Genomic DNA, 22,259 nt, shown 5'->3' with positions numbered 1-22,259 from the left:
TGGCAGATAAAACTCACCAAAATATTAAATTTACTACCAGAATTTCATGTATTTTATATTATGCTTTTATATCATAGCAGGCTCAGATCAAATGCGTCAAAAAAAGTTTAGACTGTATTAAAATGCATTACAAATATTTCTTTTAAGTTGCATAAATGTTTCTACCAATAGGCAATCCAAAAAATCAAAATGTTGCTTACACAGACATAAACATAGGCAAACACCCATCACTCAGGAAAACGGAACGTGGAAGTGTTGGTGTGTCTGGAAGAACTCGTGTATCTGGAAGTGTAATCCCTGGTATTCGTGTGAAAATTAATTTTCAATAGACACACAGAGTGCCAGCCCAAGCCTCAGAACAGTCACCTTCAAGTCGGCTCGCATCAAGAAAGAGTGCTCATTCTCCAAGGTAACGGTAGCACTGCAGTGGGTTAGGACAGAACCTGATCCGAGAATTGCACCACCGTTAATGCGATTTTCAACAGTCAGCAGCCTCAACGCGATGGAGACAGACAAGCAAGCAAACAACCCTGACCTGCGTGCGGATGCTCTCTGCCGGGATCCAGCGGTCTCTGCTCCAAAGGGAGGCGCTGACGACTTCGGGGGCCGCTCCCTGCTCCCCTGAGCTCACCCCTGCAAGAAAAGGAAACCAGCCCATTTGTCGCTCGGCTCAGCAAGAGTTTGGCATCACAGGCTTTTACGCAAATGGCACAGTGAACATATTTGAACGCTGAATGAGCCCAGAGAAGCACTATAATCCCTTAAATCACTGTAAGTGTTAAACGCATGAATTCTCCGTCAATCTAGCTGTTAAAATTGTGTAGCTTAAAGAAAACAAAAGTTAATTTTTTTTTCCTCCAGGCCCAGTGACACGTGCTGGGCTATTATCATGGTCAAGGTACATAATTCACTCCCTGAAGCAACAAAAATGTACAAGCAGTGACTTTTTAAGTGATGAATTAATGCCTTCCTTAAGATCAGCTCTCTATAAAAAGTCTCGAGGCTTTAGCTGTATTAAAGTCTAAATCCATTACTTAAGTCCCAGGGAATCTGTTAAACACAATGCCAATTCTCCTCTCTGTACTTACAAAGTCTAATTTTATATGCTTCAGTAAGTGATTCTATAGACAAAATTAATTTGCCAGTTCAGACCGACTAGACTGGTTTATGTAAAAAAAAAAAAAAAAAGTCACTCAATAAGCGATCACATGGTCTCGTTTCTCGGGCTGCCGTGGAACCGGTGAAAGCGCCGTCGCGGTCCAGCCCAAAGGGAAAGTACAGCACTTTCTCCTCCGCAGGGTGCGCCGCTTTTTCATGAGCGCCCCACTCCTCTGGCCTCGCGCTCCGGGGCGGCCACAGCCCGCCCCTCGTGGGTAAGGGAAGGGACACGTTCCCGCGCGTTACTCCCATTTCTTCAACCAGGACTCCTAATTTTCAGACCTGAGTCATAACGGCACAGTGTTAAGTTACTAAAGACTTCACATTCACGGTGCACAAACGGTGCTGAAATTTTAACCCCAGACATTTTATAATTCCCCCAACACTCTTAAATCCACGCCGGTTTATCATTCTCCGTGTGGAAGCCTGCACTTATGTTCAGGTGACTAAAGGCCTAGGACCAGAGTACTGACCGTCTGCACGGCCTTTCCAGGAACTTCTCAAACGGGTCACAGGGCACCGAAAGTCCCATGGAACCGGGATGGACAGGAAGCTGGGAGAGTGGCCCATGGCAGAGAGGCAGGCCGGGAGAAGGTGAGGACAGGGAGCCAAGCTGGGTATGGCCATGGGCGCTTCCCAGGAGCAGGGTGGGCCAGGTCTTCAGGGATGAGGGCCCTGGCTGCAGGTGGCGACCTCTGTGGACATCTGCGGAGGACTGCCCAGAGCTGGAGGGACCGGGCCGTCTGGGTGCCCGGAGCTGGAGGGACCGGGCCATCTGGATACCCGGATCTGGAGGGACCGGGCCGTCTGGGTGCCCGGAGCTGGAGGGACCGGGCCATCTGGATGCCCGGAGCTGGAGGGACCGGGCCGTCTGGATGCCCGGAGCTGGAGGGACCGGGCCGTCTGGGTGCCCGGAGCTGGAGGGACCGGGCCGTCTAGGTGCCCGGAGCTGCAAGGACCAGGCCATCTGGATGCCCAGAGCTGCAGGGACCGGGCCGTCTGGGTGCCCGGAGCTGCAGGGACCGGGCCGTCTGGGTGCCCGGAGCTGGAGGGACCGGGCCGTCTGGGTGCCCGGAGCTGGAGGGACTGGGCCGTCTGGGTGCCCGGAGCTGCAGGGACGGGGCCGTCTGGGTGCCCGGAGCTGCAGGGACGGGGCCGTCTGGGTGCCCGGAGCTGGAGGGACCAGGCCATCTGGGTGCCCGGAGCTGCAGGGACGGGGCCGTCTGGGTGTCCGGAGCTAGAGGGACTGGGCCGTCTGGGTGCCCGGAGCTGGAGGGACCAGGCCATCTGGGTGCCCGGAGCTGGAGGGACCAGGCCATCTGGGTGCCCGGAGCTGCAGGGACGGGGCCGTCTGGGTGTCCGGAGCTGGAGGGACTGGGCCGTCTGGGTGCCCGGAGCTGGAGGGACCAGGCCATCTGGGTGCCCGGAGCTGCAGGGACGGGGCCGTCTGGGTGCCCGGAGCTGCAGGGACCTGGGAATCTGGGTGCCCGGAGCTGCAGGGACCGGGCCGTCTGGGTGCCCGGAGCTGGAGGGACCGGGCCGTCTGGGTGCCCGGAGCTGCAGGGACCAGGCCGTCTGGGTGCCCGGAGCTGCAGGGACCGGGCCGTCTGGGTGCCCGGAGCTGCAGGGACGGGGCCGTCTGGGTGCCCGGAGCTGCAGGGACGGGGCCGTCTGGGTGCCCGGAGCTGCAGGGACCTGGGAATCTGGGTGCCTGGAGCTGCAGGGACCGGGCCGTCTGGGTGCCCGGAGCTGCAGGGACGGGGCCGTCTGGGTGTCCGGAGCTGGAGGGACCGGGCCGTCTGGGTGCCGGGAGCTGCAGGGACCGGGCCGTCTGGGTGCCCGGAGCTGGAGGGACCGGGCCGTCTGGATGCCCGGAGCTGGAGGGACTGGGCCGTCTGGGTGCCCGGAGCTGCAGGGACCTGGGAATCTGGGTGCCCGGAGCTGCAGGGACTGGGCCGTCTGGGTGTCCGGAGCTGGAGGGACCGGGCCGTCTGGGTGCCGGGAGCTGCAGGGACCGGGCCGTCTGGGTGCCCGGAGCTGGAGGGACCGGGCCGTCTGGGTGCCGGGAGCTGCAGGGACCGGGCCGTCTGGGTGCCCGGAGCTGGAGGGACCGGGCCGTCTGGGTGCCCGGAGCTGCAGGGACTGGGCCGTCTGGGTGTCCGGAGCTGGAGGGACCGGGCCGTCTGGGTGCCCGGAGCTGCAGGGACCAGGCCGTCTGGGTGCCCGGAGCTGCAGGGACGGGGCCGTCTGGGCCACCAGGGACATGGAGGTCCCGCGGCCGTGAACCTCCTCCCTGGGCTGCGCTCCTGCCTTTGTGGAAAGGGCTTGGGGTGGAGCAACTTGCGCACCTTCCCAGCGCCGCGTGGTGACCGACTCACTGCTGACTCGCGGACTCCCTGCTGCACCCTGAGCCGCCTGCGCTGTGCTGCCCTACACCTGACGCGCCCATTCCAGAAGCCCGTTCTTTCTGCTTCAGGCCGGCCCCTCGGAACGCCACCTGGAGCCAACCGCCTATGCTTGCACTGCTGGGACCTTCACCCCATAAACCCAGCTCTGCCCCTCGGCTCTCTGGGCGCCGTGCATCTGAGGGCAGGGTGCAGGTAAAGCCGCCACTGTGACTTGCATTCCTGCCCTGGGAGAGAAATGTCCCAAGGAATGCGGCCAGTTCCAAGAGCAGCCTGTGTTAGGAAGCCAGGACCACAGGACACCATGACCTTCCTATACGTCAAAGGTGATTAACTGTTTTGAAGATGTAATTATTTATTTGAAAGGCAGAGTTACAGAAAGAGAGAGAGAAGTCTTCCATCTGCTGGTTCACTCCACAAATGGCCACAATGGCCAGAGCTGGGCCGATTTGAAGCCAGGAGCTTCTTCTGGGTCTCCCATGTGGGTGCAGGGGCCCAAGCACTTGAGCCATCTCCCACTGCTTTCCCAGACACAGCAGAGAGCTGGACCAGAAGAGGAGCAGGGGGGACTCCAACCAGCGCCCATATGGATGCTGGCGCCACAGGCGGAGGCTTAACCTGCTACATCACAGCACCAGCCCCACGATTTCAAAATTTAAAAATCTTTACAAAATCAGGCTGACAAAGGAAGGAGTGGCTGGGAAGAGAACTTTGAGGGACAGGGGTGAGGAGACTGAAGCTGAGCCCTGAGGGCGAGAACCACAGACCCCTGCCGAGCTGGAGCTGTGGGAGGGAGGAGCAGCTGGGTCCAACGGAGTTGTTCTCGAAGCTTCGCCAAGGCCTGGGCCTCCTGCTCAGGACCCCTGAGATTCACATTTGGAATTTACAGAAACAGAGTGGGTTCTGATCCAGTTAAACAGCCCCTGCAGAGCCAGCCTGGAGAGGGCAATTACTGAACTTCTGAGCCGGCTGGCTTGTCATTGGAATTGGATTAAGGCAGCTGCGAAATACCAGCAATTATGGGAGACCCATCCCAACTTTCCCCTCCACCACTGGAAACCGCTCCAGGTGCCAAGAGTCCCCATGGCCGGCCTTGTCACCTTCGAAAAGTCAGGTGAAGTGGCCAGCAATGGCCTTGGCAATCCCCTCCCCAAACAAACCAGCTGAATTACAAGCTGCTCCCGGCAAGTCGCAAGCTCCCAGCACAAGTGAATGGTTGAACGGCTGAGCAGTGCACTGTGCGGCCGGCTGTCCAATGAGATGGGGGGAGGGGGGGCTCTAAGACCAGGGCCCTGTGTCGCCTGCCACAGCCTCAGCAAGGGTGGGGACAGGGTGATCTCAATGTAAGGCCCCGAAGGTTTCCGTGCAGGCCACAGATACTAGGAGGCTGAGGCCGGGCAGCTGTCTGTTTCAGGAGGGAGAGAGTACGCGACATCCCAGCTTCTAGGGGAACCACTGGGCGTGCCATACTACCGGGCCGGCCACGGCAGGCTCCACGCCCTGACCCGGGGGCCTCACGGAGGCTCAGCCGGGCCTGCCCACACCCCACGGACAGAGCATCCTCCATCTGTGGGGCTGCTGCGACCCAGGCTCTCGGGCTGTTCAGTTTTCCGCAGGCGAAACCTTCCCGCCACTGAACGCTTCCCTTTTCACCCACATATCCCAGCACCTCGAGCCAAAAGAAGGCCTTCGTGGCTTTCCAGTTCTCCGAGAGACATTATTTCTAAAACTTCCCAGGAGAATGGAGAGGCGGCCGGGCCAGCGCTTGCAGAGCGTTGTGCAACCTTTTTAAGAACTTAAGTAACTGCACTGTTTGCTGAGTGCAGATTTTGTTATCTATGTGCACAGCTAATGAAGCCGTCTCTCAGCTTTTTAATTGGTTGCACAATATCCCCCTGCAGCATCTGTAGTCGGCGACTCCTGCCTGTGAGCTTTGCTTATGCACTTATACGCTGGTATTTCTTTCAGATGATGCAAATAAAAATTTTATTTGTGCTGCGTGGATAGACAGAATAGATTATACACAGCTGTGACATATCAGAGTGCACTTTATGGAGTGATCTTGTTGACAAATCATAAAAGCAGATCCTGCCCGATGCATACATTCAAAAGATATGACCTTGTAAAATACACAGCGTGCATGCGTTTTGTTTTTCATAATATATGTTTGGACATCAACGAAACTCAGTTGCCTAAAAGAGAATGTGGATAACTAGTCTTGGGGAGGCACTTCCAGTGTTTGCTATTGGGTAACCTGCTTGCCGCTGACCAATGGCCGGTTTGGATCAGCTCACACTGGAAGAAAGCACAGTAGGGATTTCAGTTTCTAGCACCGTTGCCTCTGTGCCATTCCCTCTGCCTTCCCACGGGATCTGTGTGTTCCCTTTGCTTGCTTCGTCTTCTGGGTTTGTCATCTTCAGCCCTGACAAAGGCTGGCTAAGAAGCAACCTACAGGCCCAGTTCCTCAGGCCAGAATCTTTGCAGCAATGGCTTTTAAGATGACAGAAAAGCCGGCAAAGATGACATCCCCTCCCCCAACACAGCGACTGTAGATCCTCCCCGACGTGAGTCATCCAGGGCCCGGCTGCCTGCACGCGTCCTGCCCCGTTCTTGCTCCAGCCCACACTACTCTGGCCAGCTCACGAAGGGCAGTGCTAGGGGAGAGGACCAGGTTCACATCACCCTGACGCCCGCTCCCCAGAGTCGAGGACCGATGGCTCTGCTCTGAGGTGCACACAGGGATGGGGGACGTCGTGGAGCCGCGAGACCCGCCCCCATCCTGACTGACTGCCCTGCATCGAAGTCTGCCGGTGGGGTCCCACCCGCACAAGCTGAGAACCACATTGTCCCCCCTCACCCTGCCCGAGCGTTCAGGAAGCTCCGACACGTTAAAGCAGCGCGGGCTTTCAGAAGGCTCGGCGGCTGGAGCCAGTCTAGGCGTTCAGCATCCGAGCTGCTGGGCTGTGAGGCAGGGATCATCTGGGTCGCGCTCCCGGGGTGCAAACCACAACTACACACTCACGGCTAGAAGATGCCAGCTTTAGCTCTAAGTTGACGTCCACCCGTGGCACCCACGGCCACTGGAGAGACTGTGCTGAGATCAGCAGAGACTCAAACATCACACCTGGAGCTCTGGCTTTACAGGGAAATGATTCCCAACCCCTCCTAGAGCTAAGGCCTGGCAATCAATCCGAGCTGGCAAATCAGGACTGCGATAAATATTCTTTTGAAAATCTGATGGGAGAAAAGCTGAGCTGCAAAGGCCTCAGAAGTGCATCGTTTTTATTGTCCCAAACATCCAAGACCGAAAGAAAACTTTGGTGAGCTGAGCGACTGTTTTCTGGCCATAGGATGGTGATGCTCTTATAACAACAGAAGATTTCCTTGGCCCAGCTTCACGTCTTCGATCTTAAAGAACAACACCATTCTCTCCTCTCATCTGCACATTCTCTCCGTGGAAAAGGGTGATACCATTTTAAAACCACAGAGCTCAAGAATCCTCAACAGAACCAGAGGCAAACGTTAACCTGAGAAGAGTGATTGACCAGTGGAGAGAACTTTCACACCGTCTGCAGCCCCACGAGCAGATCCCCATCAACAGTGGTGAGGCAGGGGCTGGCACACACCCTGGACACGATGGGCTGCGAGTGGCAGTTTACGTCTGCGGGCTTCTTCCCCGAGCCCATCACTGTGGTCTAGTCTTTTTTTTTTTTTTTTTTTTTTGACAGGCAGAGTGGACAGTGAGAGAGAGAGATAGAGAGAAAGGTCTTCCTTTGCCGTTGGTTCACCCTCCAATGGCCGCCGTGCTGCAGCCGGTGCACCGCGCTGATCCAATGGCAGGAGCCAGGAGCCAGGTGCTTTTCCTGGTCTCCCATGGGGTGCAGGGCCCAAGCACTTGGGCCATCCTCCACTGCACTCCCTGGCCACAGCAGAGAGCTGGCCTGGAAGAGGAGCAACCGGGACAGAATCCGGCGCCCCAACCGGGACTAGAACCCGGTGTGCCGGCGCCGCTAGGCGGAGGATTAGCCTAGTGAGCCGCGGCGCCGGCCCGTGGTCTAGTCTTGAGACAAATCCCCAAGACGTGGTGCGTCCTGAAACTGGCAAAGCTCTCAAAAGCCAGGATGATCCGACACAAGAGCCCTAGGACACGTGACAGCTACACGTACGGGGGTCCTGGGTGGGACTGGGGGCCCGATAATGCTCACCAGGAGAGCACCAAAGAACAATGAGTGAGAATAAACTGAATCCCAAATGTTACGCCAAAGCTGCTTCATTGATAATAGCCACAGCAAGGTAAGACGTCTCAGGAGCAGGGAGCTGGAGTGCAGCGCACAGTCAGCCCTCCGTGTTTTTGGGTTCTACAGACGCAACTAACTGCTGATCAAAAATATCTGAAAAATGTGTCTGCCCATAGAGACCTCTGCTGCCATCCAGCCCTACACAATACAGCAATTCCCCAGAGCCCACGTGATGCCCAGAGTAAGTACTGTAAGTCACCCAGAGATGACCGCACACAGGAGGATGTGTGGAGGATCTCTGAAGAGTCTACACTGTTGTACACAGGCGCTTGAGAAGCCAAGGTGCCTGGGGCCAGGCTGGTGTTGTGGCACAGCAGGTTAAGCCACTGTCTACAATGCCAGATCCCCTACAGGAGCGCCGGTTCGAGTCCAGGCTGCTCCGCTTCTGATCCAGCTCTCTGCTGCTGCACCCACGAAAGCAGCGGGGGATCCCGGCCCAGGTGCTTGGACCTGGAACCCCGTGGGAGATCCAGATGGAGTTTCTGGGTTCTGGCTTCCGCCTTGCCCGGTCCTGACTCTTGTGGCCACGTGGGGACTGAACCAACAGATGGAAGATTTCCTTCTCTTTGCCTGGTCTCTGTCACTCTGCCTTTCAAACAAATAAACTAAGTCTTAACAAACAAACAAACAAAGATTTCTGGGGCTAATGCCCTCCAGAGACTGAGGACCAACCACACCTGAAAAGTATCTGGACTGCCTTGGACCACCTACTCCAGCCTTCAAGCTGCTCGATCAAGTTAAACAAAACCTAGAAACTAAGTCTATTAATTATCATTTTCCAAATGTCATGGGAATGTTGTGAGGATAATCATCCTTCCCTGGACCTCCCCAGTGTCAAGAGCTTCAGAGACGCTGGCTCTCACTCGGGACTCCAACCATCAGCAGACTGGGGTGCTCGCCCTGGACCTCCCTCCCAACACTGCTACTTGGTCAGATGAAAGAAAAAGAAGAGGCAGTATTTGCAGTCCAGCTAAAAGCATAAAGAAGTCTGGGTGTCCTCGACTATAAAGAAGGCAGAAGTGTAAGAAAATAGTTGATCCTTAAGCCATTGAGAAGTCTTTCCTCTCCAGAACATTCAAGAGAACACGGAAACAAGTTGAGACAAAAGCTTGAATGTGCTTGCGAGACTGGCTGCGAGGCTCCAGAACAGGGGAGAAGGGAAAGGGGGACGCACCGCTCGGTTTGCAAAGGGGACATCGAGTGACCACCACACAGACACAGTGATAACCCGGTGTGGAAACAGAACCTAGAGTGTCTAGCCGGCAGGCTAACCCTGGGACGGGGAACGGGGGCCTGGGACAGGGAAGCAGTCACAAGGCGAGATCTGCACCCACCCCTACTGTGCATGGCCTGGGGCACAGTGACCCACAGGCCCCCACACTCAGAGCCCATGGGAGCCAGGCAAGGCCAGGACCAGCGTCCACAGTGGTCACCAAGGGGCTCCACTGAGGCCATGGACACAAAAGTCACTGTGGATGCCTTTTAGTTCAGTTTCTCTGTTTCATTTGCTTTTTTTGTTTGTTTGTTTTTAAATAAGTGTTTGGAAAGAAAGATAGCAAAACACTCTTGTTGGTTTTCTTTGAACACTGGGGCTATGATTCATTATGTTTTACTTCTTTATGTCTGTATTTCTGATTTTTCTATAACCAGCACATAATACTTTTAGGACAGAAAACAATGAACTTCAAGACAAATCAATCATTAGGACTCCTGACTACAAACCCACAGTCTTCCTGGCACCATGGCTACGCAGCCCTGGGCTTGCTAAAGGCAAAGCCCATTTGGAAATAAAAGCAATCAAGTACCCTGGGACAATTGCAATTTTGAGAAGATGTTTTATATGTCATCTTGAAATTCAAACGTAGCTAGTTATAATTTCCGTAAGTGTTCCAAGTGAACTCACACCCCAGCACAACTCGTCTCCAACACACAAACCACCTGCCGGCCCACAGTGCCTCCGTCTGTAACGGGCAGAGCAGTCGACGGCGCTAACTCTTTGTCTCTACCACTTCACGGGTCAAGGGGAGCTAATACAAACCCCATACCACGAACTGGGGGGCTCAGCCTCAGCCACAGAGCCCAGCAGGTTCTTCCCCATGTTGTCCAACAACAAATGGCAAGTCCAAGCCCTCTGCATGGGCTTATTTCCAGGAATATAAAGAGAACAGATTTCATGGATTTCACAGATACAGTTCTAAGAAAATAGCTTCTCTCTCGTAGGGACGACATGCTGGTAACACTTCAGGGGAGGTGGGCGGGGGGGGTGGGGTTGTCAGAATTCTTCCAAATTTACCTTTCAAGAGATGATTGGGAGGGAAAATGGAATGAAAAAAAATGGACATTAACAGCAAAAGAGCAAGAACGGAACGTAGTTTGTTCCGTTCAGTCTGGTAACTATACTAACTGCCGCTGAACGACAATGAGAAATGACCCACTAGGCGCCCTCAGGAAGCCCCGCGCCTCTGAAAAGCCCTCACACACCCGCTGCAGCCGCCTCTCCAGCTGAACACCTCCCAGGACTCAGCTCTTGGCCATCTTCGCCTCTGCCCTTGCTGTTCCCCAGAGACCTCATTAATTTTTAAGCCCGTGGTCCTGAATCAATATTTTCCCACTGGCCATCTCCCCCAAGTTCAGTCGATACATAAGATCTACTAGACATGCTAATTTTCAGAATCGGTCACCATGACCACCTCAAATGCAACATGTGTAAACCCCCAAGGATTCCATCTCCATCTTCTAGCCAAAGAGCAAAACATTTCCTATCATTCGCTCCATACTGACACCACTCAACCTTTAAGGAAGCGGCTTGGCCGGGCGACTTCCTCAACACAGTTCCCTTCTCATCACCCAGAGTCCACAACTCCAGCAGGTGTTTGGTGTTTTGCTCACTTTTGGTTCCTAAAACCTCTTCTCCTTACTAATGGAACACTTGCAGATACCCTCATCATCTGCAGGCTCTCTGACAGCTGACAGGAGCAGACAGAGAGCAGGGACTTCCATCATGGGACCACAAGTGAACGCCTCGAGGCAGCAGAAGGCGTTCAGGGTGGCTCTGACGGGCGAGTGACGGGCTGCAGAGAGGAGGCAGCGGACGTCCAAGGCAGCTTGGATTTTACTGGAGTGCAGCGGGAAGCCACTCAAGGGTTTGTAATCTGGGCAAATCTGATCTGCATCAGAAAACCTCTCTGCCTAAGAATGGATTGTCTAAAGCCTGGAGGGGAACAGATACATGAGAATTATTAACAGGTCAAAAATGCAGCGTTGATCATAGATGATCCAATAATGCCAAACATCAGCTGGGCACCTGTTTTACAGCCAGCTCCACTCGAAGCTTCCACAGTTTCACTGTTTGCACCCAGCAGCAGCCCTAGACTTCTCCCCAGTTAACAGGTGATGTCACGCAGAGCCGTGAAGTCACTCGTCCGGGGTCGGGGTCACACAATAGTGAAGCCAGGAAGACAACCCACATGGCCAGCTGATGGGGTCTGTGCCCCCAACCCCCTACACACTAGCTGGGAAATGCTCAGATGAAAACTCAAGGTCCTTCCCGAATCATACAAGTTCTGGGACCGCATCTCCCACAGGTGTCACACGCCCACTCTGCCGAGATCCCACTGCCCCTTCACACACGCAGGGAGGTCCAACCCCGGGCCTGTGCTGGTCCTGCTGCCCAGGAGACTGCTCTCCAGCCTTTGCACGCCCGGATCTGACTCACGTCTCAGCTCGATCGCCCTCTCTCGGACAGGCCGCTCCATGCACAGGCCGCGCCTGGCTCCAGCCCACCACCCTGCCTCGGCCCTTCCGTCCACAGCATTCTCCACTCTCCACCTGCCGGCTCCGTCTCCACCACCCCACTCCCAGTCAAAGACGGCAGGGGTACAGGCAGGGGCCGTGTCTGTCAAACTCACTGCTGCATCCTCATGTGCAGCCAAGTGTCCGCTCAACACGTTTCTAGGAACGTTTCCCCAGCCTTGTGCGAGGAGACGGCAGGGACCCGGGTCCACGCTGGGCTCTCATCTTGGACGCCCTGACCGGTGATTGATTTGTAGCCACTCGGTGGCGTCTGGCCCCGTGCAGGTTGACGCGCAGAACCAAGTCCACATGGGCCTTATTTATACGCCAGAATTCCAATTTACTTATTTTTAATGAGAAGGAACTGCCGAGTCAGCCGGAGTCCTCATCTGAAACACTGTGCTCATTATCTACCCAGCAGGGAGGCCTCCTTGAGAAGCCAAATTAAGACGGGAACAGGGAACCGAGGGGCAAAATAGACACCGTCATCGCCCAGCCTGCTCCTCGCTCTCCCGTCGAGGCCGCACCACAGCCAGCGAGAGCCAGGTGGCCACTTCCGCTCTGAAGTTCATTTTTGACGGCCTCAGCCCGTTCCTGCAGGCCGGCTCTCCAACGCTCATGAACTCCTGGTGCAGGGACTCCCTCACCTCCATCCCGAACGCTGCTTTCCCGAGGAAAGTGCACGGCGAGTGCTGACGCACAGACCTGGGAGCCCACGTGTTCTGGGGGGAAAAATTCAAAAAGGCAAACGGCCCGGCCACAGAAGCCTTTCCTCCGGCCTTCTCCACCTGCTGGGCCTCTCCTGAGACTGGCACTGGGGGACTGAGCGAGACAGGGCGTAAGGCGGGACTCCAAGCAGGGTGAGGGCGAGGGTGACTACCTCCAGGAGCACCTTGTCCAGTTCTGACGACCCAGGGAGCAGGGGGCCCGTCTGGATGCAGGTGCTGCCGCGACGGTTACAACTTTTAGTTTTCTGGCCGTTGGCATCAATCATGGAATCATGGGAAATCCCAATTTAGTCAGACGGGGAAATCAAAACTACTGCAGCAGGGGACTAGAGTTCTGAGTTCAGAGACGTTTTAATCCTAGTCAGCGCAACACCTACCTATTAGGCACGAATGTTGACTCAGGGACGTTATTAGAGACCCGTCGTTTGCAGTTTTTACAACTGCACAGCGGCTTCACTGTCCTTAAATCCTGGCTTTGTCCCACAGAAAAAGTCGAAACAGTCAGAACTTCAGTTTTTCTTTCTTTCTTTTTTTAAAGATTATTTACTTGACAGAGTTAGACAGTGAGAGAGAGAAAGGTCTTCCTTATGTTGGTTCACCCCCCAAATGGCTGCTACGGCCAGCGTACTGCGCCAATCCAAAGCCAGGAGCCAGGTGCTTCCTCCTGGTCTCCCATGCGGGTGCAGGGCCCAAGCACCTGGGCCATCCTCCACTGCACTCCCAGGCCACAGCAGAGAGCTGGCCTGGAAGAGGGGCCACCGGGACAGAATCCGGCGCCCCAACCGGGACTAGAACCCAGAGTGCCGACACCGCAGGTGAAGGATTAGCCTAGTGAGCCGCAGCACTGGCCAAAGTGAACTTGTTTTTAAGTCCGTTTGCCACGTTTGGCAGCACCCTTGAATGTACTTATGTCAACTGCCCATTCCTAACTGCTCTGTCTTCTTCCTGATTCATTGATATGAATGAAGCTTTCTGAGAGTCAAGGACATTAAACAGAACTATTTCCAAAACAACACACAAGAAACCCTGCTGGGTCAGAGTCCTCACTCAAGGGAGGCGGCTGGGAGGAGGCTCCTCTGTGCTGCTGGAGAGGAGTGAGCGGGGCCTGGCATCGCAGGTTTCCACGCCGGCAGACACAGCTTTGAGCTCTGCCTCTCCCGGAGGTGGGACCTGTTTGATGGACACGACGAGCCTGCAGTGCTCAACCCAGGAGTAGCAGGAAAACTAAAGGTGATGACAACAAGGGCGAGTGTCACAGCATGGCGGGCCAAGCCACTGCTTGTGACGCTGGCATCTGATACCAGAGGGCTGGCTGGAATCCCAGCTGCTCCACTTCCCTGCTGACGCACCTGAGAAAGTAGCGGAAGATGGGCACGTACTTGGGTACCTGCCACTCACAGGGCAGACGTGAAGGGAGTTCCTGGCAGATGGAAGATTCTCTCTCTCTCTCTCAACTTTGCCTTCCAAATAAATACACAAATAAATATTTTTTTAAAAGTGTGACTGCCGAAATCCTTTGTCCTAAGACCCAGGACGTGGTAGCATTCAGTGAGAAGTTCCCACTACAGAACGAGAAAGGAAAGAAGCATTTTCCGAGCACCTGCTGCCCGCGTCCTCACTGCCCAGGAGGAGACCCTTGGATCCTGGCCTCGGGGAGCTGAGAGATGAGTGAAGAAAACTTGAGAACCAGATTTCAGATGAGAAGGTCCATCCAAGACGTCTTCACAAAAGAGGGGCCAACTGCACCAGGCTGGGAAGAGGCAGGGCTTGGGTTCTCATGTGAGTGGGGGTGGTGCAGGGCAAGGAAGCCATCTCACGTGCAGCAGCAGAACAAAGGGCACTTAGGAGAGGGGGGCCCTTGCATCCCTGCTCGGCCCACACAACACGGGAGCAGGCGGCCACGGAGCTCTGAGGAACCCGATCTGCGCCGGGAGAAAGCAGGCAAGGAGCGGAGTCTACAGAGAAGTGCAGCAGGCAGCCGGTGTCGGTCTGCAGGTCAGGATGCCCACATCCCCTACCAGAGCTGGGGTTTCAGAGCTGGCACTGCCCCCAACTCCAACTCCTGCCGACTTCTGCCCTGGGTACCTCCCGCCCCCATGGAAGACCTGGCCAGCCATGGCTATTGCAGGCATTTAGAGTGAACCAGCAGACAGGAAATCAATCAATCTCTCTCTCACTCTCTCTAATAAAATAAAACAGGAGCATGATGATGTGACCTATGCCTGCGTTCATGCTGTGTTCACGGGGTAGACAGGGGTTTCCCCATGACTGTGCCACATGGACCTCCACACTCACCAAGCTTCGTCACTGAGCAATTTTCTTTGACAGTCGCTGTTTACAAGTGCAAACAATAAATTAGGATCCAGAGGAGTTGCCAGATTTAGCAAACAAAAATAGAATCCTTCCATTGAATCTGAATTTCCCATAAACAATGAATAACATTTTAGCCTAAGTACACCCACGCAATATTGGGGTATACACCAAGAAGACATTCGCTTGTTGGTCTGAAATCAAGATTTTACAGGGAGTCCTCAGCTGCATCTGGAAGATCTAGGTCCAGACTGCCCTGGATTACTCACAGGCCCACAAAGCCAAAAAAATGTCAATAAATTCTTAGGAAAATGTTCTACTTTCAAGATTTGAAGTTACCCCGAGAATGCCTTAAACTTAATTATTCTAGATCAATTCAGAACATACAACGATATTTTCAACGGCACAGAATGTGAGAGCAAACAACCCACCGACATATGTGGAAGCCACTGGGGAACACACCTCTTAGCAACAGGATCCTCTTAATCTCCCAGCTTCGCCAACCCAACTGCTGGGAGACAGCGGCTGTGTGTTCCATTCAGGGCTCACTTCCATCTGTCACCGAAGCACATGTCTGGCACGCACTGAAAGCCAAGAGCAGTCTAACAAATATTTCAAAACTGCATTTATATCTTTCTAACACATGGTTTATATACGGATGTAATACCTAGAGAGCTTTTCAGTTCTCAAATAATATCCTGGCTAAAGTACAAGTGATGTCTGCAGCAGACCACGGGACCAAAATTATTCGCTTTTAAAATACGTTCAAGAAGGCTCAGGTTATGGCAGACAGGGCGCTGCCGCCTATTTGAGGACGCAACTGTTATCAAACGGGGGACGGGGGTCCAAACACACCTCCTCCCAGCCAAATACGTGCAGAGCTCCTCACAGAAAGTGCAGGCAGCCCCCAGAGCTCCAAGACCAGGATGGAACTGAAGGGTAGAAACTGCCGTTCAAACCTTTGAAAGTTCCTGACACCCTCAATGATTCTGAATATGTCTTAGGTCAGATCTGACAGCACCTACGCCGTCGGGTTCAGCTCTGCGGGTCGGAAGCAGAGAAAGTTCCTGTAACGGAGTTCTCTGCGGGGAGACGGCTAGAGCCACGCTGGCGTGGTCCTTCCCCATCTGAACAAAGGTCGGATGAGTAGTGTTGGAACACAGCTGTTTTGTCTCCAGTGCCAAAAGGGCGTGCATGGGTAGACTCTGACTCTCTCTCTCTCTCTCTCTCTCTCTCTCTGTTTTCCACGCAAAGCATGCACACACAGCATCTACCTCTTATAGAGCAGGCCGTGTGGGCTGCTGGCTGGCCGGCGACGTTCTTGTGAATATCTCAACACCCTCCCTGTTCCCAGGAAGAAAACGCAAGACCTGAAGCAGCCCCAAGGGAGCCGGGTCCGTGAGCCGGCACACGTGCAGCCCACTCATGGATCCAGATGACTTTCCACGAGAGGAGCTGGGTGGGGAGCAAAGAAATTGTCACATCGATTTTCTGTGGAAATTGTGCAATTTATGTTTTTCGGCTTGACAGTATCAGCGCAAATCAGAGCCACATGGCGAGAAACTCCGCTCTCAAAAATACACGTCCGAGCAGATGTCTAGAAGGTCCGCTCAGAGAGGGAGGGAGGGAGAGGAACTCAGGCCCGGGGCAGGGACGGCCACCTGGGTGTTGCCACCGCCACATCATCTGGCCGTTCTGGGAAGGTCCAGCCCCGCAGCGCCTGCGGGAGGAGGCTGCAGGGGGCTGCGTGATCTGGAAGGCTTGTGTGCCAGGGGCTGCACAGTCCACAGTGCTTCCCAAGTGCACATGCACGGAGCTGCTGCAGGGGGCGCCGCAGTGCAGGAGAAGTGAATCTCACCAGGCCAGAGCTCGGACCCTGGCTCACATGCAGGCCGTGGTCGCCTCACATCCGGAGCCGCTGTGCTCTCAACAGCTGGGCTCCCCCAAAGCCTGGACTCTCTAACCTTGGGCCCTGTCCTGCACTGCACCTTTGCACACTCCTGGCTCCTGTCCATCTGGGCCATCCACCTGGCCCACCCACTCCAAGGTTGCTTTAGGGTCTGCGTTGTGGTGCACCAGGTGAGCGCCGTCTGGCACCTGGCTGCTCCACTTCTGAACCAGCTCCCTGCTACTGCACCTGAGGCAGCAGCAGCTGATGGCCAAGCCCTCGGGCCCCTGCCACTCATGTTGAAGACTCAGCTGGAGTTCCGGGCTCCTGGCTTTCAGCCTGGCCCAGCCCAAGCCATTGCAGCCCTCTGGGGAGTGAACCAGCAGATGGAATCTCCCTCTCTCTCTCTCCCTCTCTTTTTCACTCTGCCTTTAAAATAAATAATTTTTTTAAGATTTTAATTTTTTTTATTTGAAAGGCAGAGGCAGAGAGAGAGAGAAGTCTTCCATCCACTGGTTCACTCCCAGATGACCTCAATGGCTGGAGCTGTGCCAATCCATAGCCAGGAGCCAGGAGCTTCTTCCAGGTCTCCCATGTGGGTGCAGAAGCCCAAGGACTTGGGCCATCCTCTGCTGCTTTCCCAGGCCATAGCAGGGAGCTGGATCAGAAGTGGAGCAGCTGGGACATGAACCAGCACCCATATGGGATGCTGGCATTGCAGGCGGCAGCTTTAACCACTACACCACAGCGCCATCCCCATAAATAAATCTTTAGAAAATAATAAATCAGTTGCTTGAGTTGCTGTCCCTTGCAAACCACTGTCCTCCCTTCAAGCGCCAGAGACGGGGCTCATGGGCCTGAGGTCTGGAAGCTGCTTGTTCAGCCCTAAGCCAGCGTGGAGCAGCCCGGGCCTCCTGCACTGCTGTCCCCTGGCTTCCGCGTCCCTGCCTCTGCCTCCACCTAGGCAGATGGGGCCTGGCTGTGAGGAGCTCCTGCTAGCTCTGTCCTCTGTGGCTTCACCCAAAGCCAGACAGGCCACCTCCTGTCCTCACTGGACGCCCTGCTGTGTGCGCCGGGGCGGCCGATCCCTGCCCCATGATGAAGTGCTCCTGCCCTGCACTGGCCTCCCAGCAGCCCCCTCCTGATGTGGAGCCGGCACCCCAGTGTGGGCTGCTACCACCCCCAGGGGAGCCCGCTCCATGACTGAGGGACCGTGGTGCCCTCCGTCTGGGCATAGGACCTTGGATGCAGCCCTCGCTAGGTGCAGGCACTGAGTGGATGTGACAGAGAGGGATGAGTCCCCGGCTTGTGAGGTGGCAGGCACCAAAACGCTCCCCGGTGATGGTTTGAGTCCAGGGCCCAGGAACACATGGCCAACCCCTTGGCTAAAGAGACAAGGCGTCCCCTTGTCACTGCTTTCCCGGCATCCCTGCTGTCCAGGGAGTCGGCGAGCCCCCTGAGGCTCTAGCTGGCTCCAGGGGTGGTCTACACGTCCTCCGACACCAGCACCCCTCCCTCCGGGCCTCTGGACTCAGACCAAAGGAGTGGACCATGCAGGTGCTCTCAGGTCACAGGAGGACCGGAGACCCGCCCCCCTCTGCCCTACACAAAGGCTCATTCAGGGCTTCACGTCTCTCAGAGGGCCAGACCCACCCGGCCCACAGGACACGAGTGCCCATGGGCAGCGCTGAGATGCAGCGTAAGGTCAGGGCGGACACAAGCTGTTCCCTTCTCGGTTCTCTGCCCCAGGGAAAGTGCACTGGACACCGCGTGGCTGCAGCTGCCCCAGCCTCTGGCCACCCGCCCTTTCTTTTCCACGAGGAGGTCTCTGGCTCAGGGACATCAGCAGACACTATTGTCTGGCCGGAATTGAATAGCATTGCTTTGCTTTCCTTTGATTTATTTTTACAGTATTTATGTCATGTGGTTTCAGCCTTCTATTTATAATATGGAAGCACAATTTCCTTCTTAAATAAATTTAAGCAAGATGTGGAAGCCGACTTAAAGGAACATTGAAGGTAAATTCACAAAATTCTTAAGGAAAGCACAACACAGGTGATACACACCTATGACATGTCCTAAAGGAAACTCCCAAGCAGCACCACATTGGGAAACCTGGGACGACGGGGACTTAGACCACACACAGCTGGCTGTGGGTGCTGAATCGCTGATCACTTAAGGGGTTGGATAGACCAGTGGGGTCTCAGTACACGCAGAGGTGCCATCCTGACTCGGGGTGCGGTACAAGAGTGTGCATTCAAAACAAGACCCCAGCGACTGATTTCACCAGGGGCCGTTTGGTAGATCGGTAGTCTCAGCGACCCCAGGCTTCAAGCCCGCAGTCTCTAACCATCTCCTAAGACGAAAGCACAAAGCTTGCTCTGGCTGTGGGCTCGGCCCCTTTGGTGACCCCACTGGGGTCAGGACAGGCCTCTCTCCTCTGCTCCAGAGCCTCCCGTCCGTCCCCAGGACATACACACACCTCCTGCACTCCAAATACAGCTCGTAGGTTCAAAAGCCCTCACGGCTCGCTCCTCGTCTTCGATGGGTGGGACAGCTGGGTGCAGTGGTGCAGGCTGAGGGAGCCAGCTCACTGCAGCCCAGCAGTTCAGGGCTGTGTTGTTCTGCTCACCAAGAGTCCATACTAAGTTTGGCATCAATCTGGTGACCTCCCCCAAGTGGGGGTACTACCTGGAGGGGGCACCAGCTCAGGCTGGAAACGGAATGAGTCAAAACTCCTGTGCTGATCAAATGAACAGAACGTCGTATGCGTGAGATGTATGGGATGTGAACTCTGATACCAATGATTTCCCAAGCTTGGGAGACCATTATGCAGCCTGTCAGCTATACGAAGCACCTGCTGAGTGCCAGGCCCTCGGGACCCCAGGTCACACGCTTAGCTCTGAAGACAGCAGGGTTAGACCAGGACGGCAGAGCATCCAGGGACACAGCCCACGGTAATGCGAAGAAAGGCACTGGGGGTGGCAGAGAGAGGACAGTGGTCAGTGACAGAACAAGAGGTGCCACGGGGAGGCCCACGGGAGCAGCAGGCAAGGCCAACAAAGTCCCGGCACAGTAGGTGCTCGGTGATAGAACGTGGCACACAGCATGTTTACATGAGTTTGTCATTTTTCCATTTTATTCTCCACCTGTTTACGGAAGGGCTGAGTTACATGATGGGCTCTGGTAGCAGAATAAGGCATTGATTTATGACTACTCTAACGCTAACCACGGTTTGTGAATAGACAGCGCTAAAGGAATCCAGCTAGCCGGGTGGTGCTCCCACCTTTAGGAAGAGTTCATAAAAGCCCTACAGAGTCCCTCCAGCGAAGGGGAATCTCCCTTCTGTAGCAAATGACGGCTCTGGCATGGTTGCCTGCAGGCTTCCAGCTGCCCTGACCTGGGAACAACACCCCTTCCGGAAGCCTACAAGACCGTGCCTACCCCTGGCCAGGCAGCCAGGTTCATCACAAAGCCCACAACGCTGTGTGCTGTCCCAAAGGCAGCCCATTTACATTTGAGATGATATATTTAGAATATGCTTATACCAATAACAGAATATCCCTTTTTAAGAGAAAGATACTTACATTTGTTTACTTGGATTTTTCTTCCCGCAGATACCTCGTCTATGCTTTCCTGCATCCTGCTCTCTCCCTAGGATGGCGTCTATCGCTTACAAAGTCCCATGCCCCCCACCCCCATCCTCACCTTCCTCAGCTGGAAGACGGAATGTTGATGCTGTCACTGGCTTCCTGAGGTTCCAAAAAGGCAGCTCTGGAGTCCTGGGAATCCTTATTAAGACAGTTGAATCTGCCTCAATATCCAACAACAATGCTAGCTTGTTTAGTGCAATTGGCTCCTGCCCACACCAAGCCTCAGCTTCCAAATAACTAATGACCCTATGTCCTGGGCTCAGGGAGACAGGAGGATGCACAACTGACTTCCCACGGTATCTGCACGTAGTAGGTGTTCAGTGAACACTTGTGAGGGGGTGTGGAAAGGTTGGTGCCCACGGGAATGGGTGAGTGCCCACATTCTGCCAGCTCTAAAACTGCAAAATTCTTAAAAACCCACGGACCTTACTGACAACTGTGGATGCAAATGACATTCATATTATAACTAAAATTTTTTATTGTTTTTTGAAGTAGCATTTTGATGGAAACAATACTAATTTTTAATGCTGAGGGCACACTGGTTGGCTACTCAAGAAGCAAGCACTGGATAGCAGGCACCAAGACAAAGCTCAGGAGGAGGAAGGAGTTCTAGCATTGCAGCCTGACAGGACGACTGCCGCTCCCAAGCACTCATTTGTATCTTACAGAGAACTTGACGAGAGCAGTCTGCAGGTCTCCACCACCAAGAGATGAGAACAGCTCAAGAGGCACACTGCTAATCATCGTGACTTGCTCACTACACATTTCATACATGGATCGGATTATCACACTGTCCCCTACAGACTTGTACAATTACATGTACAATTACATATCGTCTTAAACAAATTTAAAAACAAATACACTTGGGACAGTGACGACAATCTATGTCTTCTCATGAATGCCATGGAATTCACCATTGCTATTTTCTTTTTGGAAAATGAATACTCAAAATTATACTCAATCAATAAAATTCTAATCTATTCTCATCAAATTTTGGGGGGATGGTAAAATATGGAAATCAAGGATTTTCACATATTTATATTACAGAAACTCTGTCCTATAAGATCCCTTCTATCAATAATCAGTCAGCAATTACCCACAGGAAAAGGGAACTTTTTTGAAGGTAGAAACATGTAAAAGTCTATCTAAAGAGCTCACACATGGAGCAGGCACTGTGGCCCCGCAGGCTAAGCCACTGCTTGAGATGCCCACATTCCACACCAGAGTGCTGGTTTGAGTCTCGGCCATTCTACAGCTTCCCACAATGCACCCTGGGAAGCAGCAGCCGATGGTTCAAGTGCTTGGGCCCCTGCCATCCACATGGCAGGTCCACGCAGAGCACTGGGCTGTTGTGGACATTTGGGGAGTGAACCAGCAGATGAAGATCGCTCTTTCTCTCTCTTTCCCTGCTCTTCTGCATTCAAGTAGTGAATATAAGTAAATATTTTAAAAAGAATTTACACATCAAAATACATGAAATAGACACATTTATCAATAGAAAAATGTATAATTTTAAAAGTTTTGTTATCAAGAAATATGAACATAGATGAATTATGCATTTGATTAGAAAAAGCAAATTCAAAACAATTTCAGGGATAAAAATAAAAAAATTTCAAAGGATAAATATAAATAAAGAAATAAAAACGCAAAAATTGCAAACGTAGAGGCCATAAATAAACGCAGAGTTGATTAATAAATCCAAACCTTAATTCTGCTGACAAATTAAATAGGTATCTAAATCTGATATATTTAAAGAAAGATAAATGGTAAAGAAAAATCAACAGTGATGGCAGATTTCGCTTCCAACACAGAAAGTTAAACTAGCAGCTGCCACAGGAAGAACACCTTGGACAAAGCCCCAGAGCCGAGGGACAGCCCGAGATGCCCACGGAGAGCACAGAAGTAAGGGTGGGAGAAACTGGTCTCAGTGACCACACACCTCCCCTCCTCCCCCCACGTCAGCAGCTGATACTTGAGGATTCCCAGGGCCCACGGTCTCTGCACTGGGAAGCAAGAAGGGATGTGGA

At 53.8% G+C, this 22,259-nt stretch overlaps 1 protein-coding gene across 1 annotated transcript in view; it reads right to left on the bottom strand.

Annotated features, from left to right (window-relative positions):
- ADAM12 (ADAM metallopeptidase domain 12) overlaps positions 1-22,259 on the bottom strand; it is a 319,692-nt gene that overhangs the window by 271,224 nt on the left and 26,209 nt on the right. The window contains exon 2 of the mRNA XM_008274835.5: positions 536-633. Coding sequence (XP_008273057.3) covers positions 536-633 — 98 coding nt within the window. The remainder of the gene's footprint in view (positions 1-535; positions 634-22,259) is intronic.

This window comes from Oryctolagus cuniculus, chromosome 15 (assembly GCF_051225735.1).
Source record: "Oryctolagus cuniculus isolate XC-2025 breed Fujian yellow rabbit chromosome 15, ASM5122573v1, whole genome shotgun sequence".
Lineage (NCBI taxonomy): Eukaryota > Metazoa > Chordata > Mammalia > Lagomorpha > Leporidae > Oryctolagus > Oryctolagus cuniculus.
The sequence above is the reverse complement of the archived record's forward strand: the minus strand, read 5'-3'. Positions and strand labels throughout refer to the sequence as shown.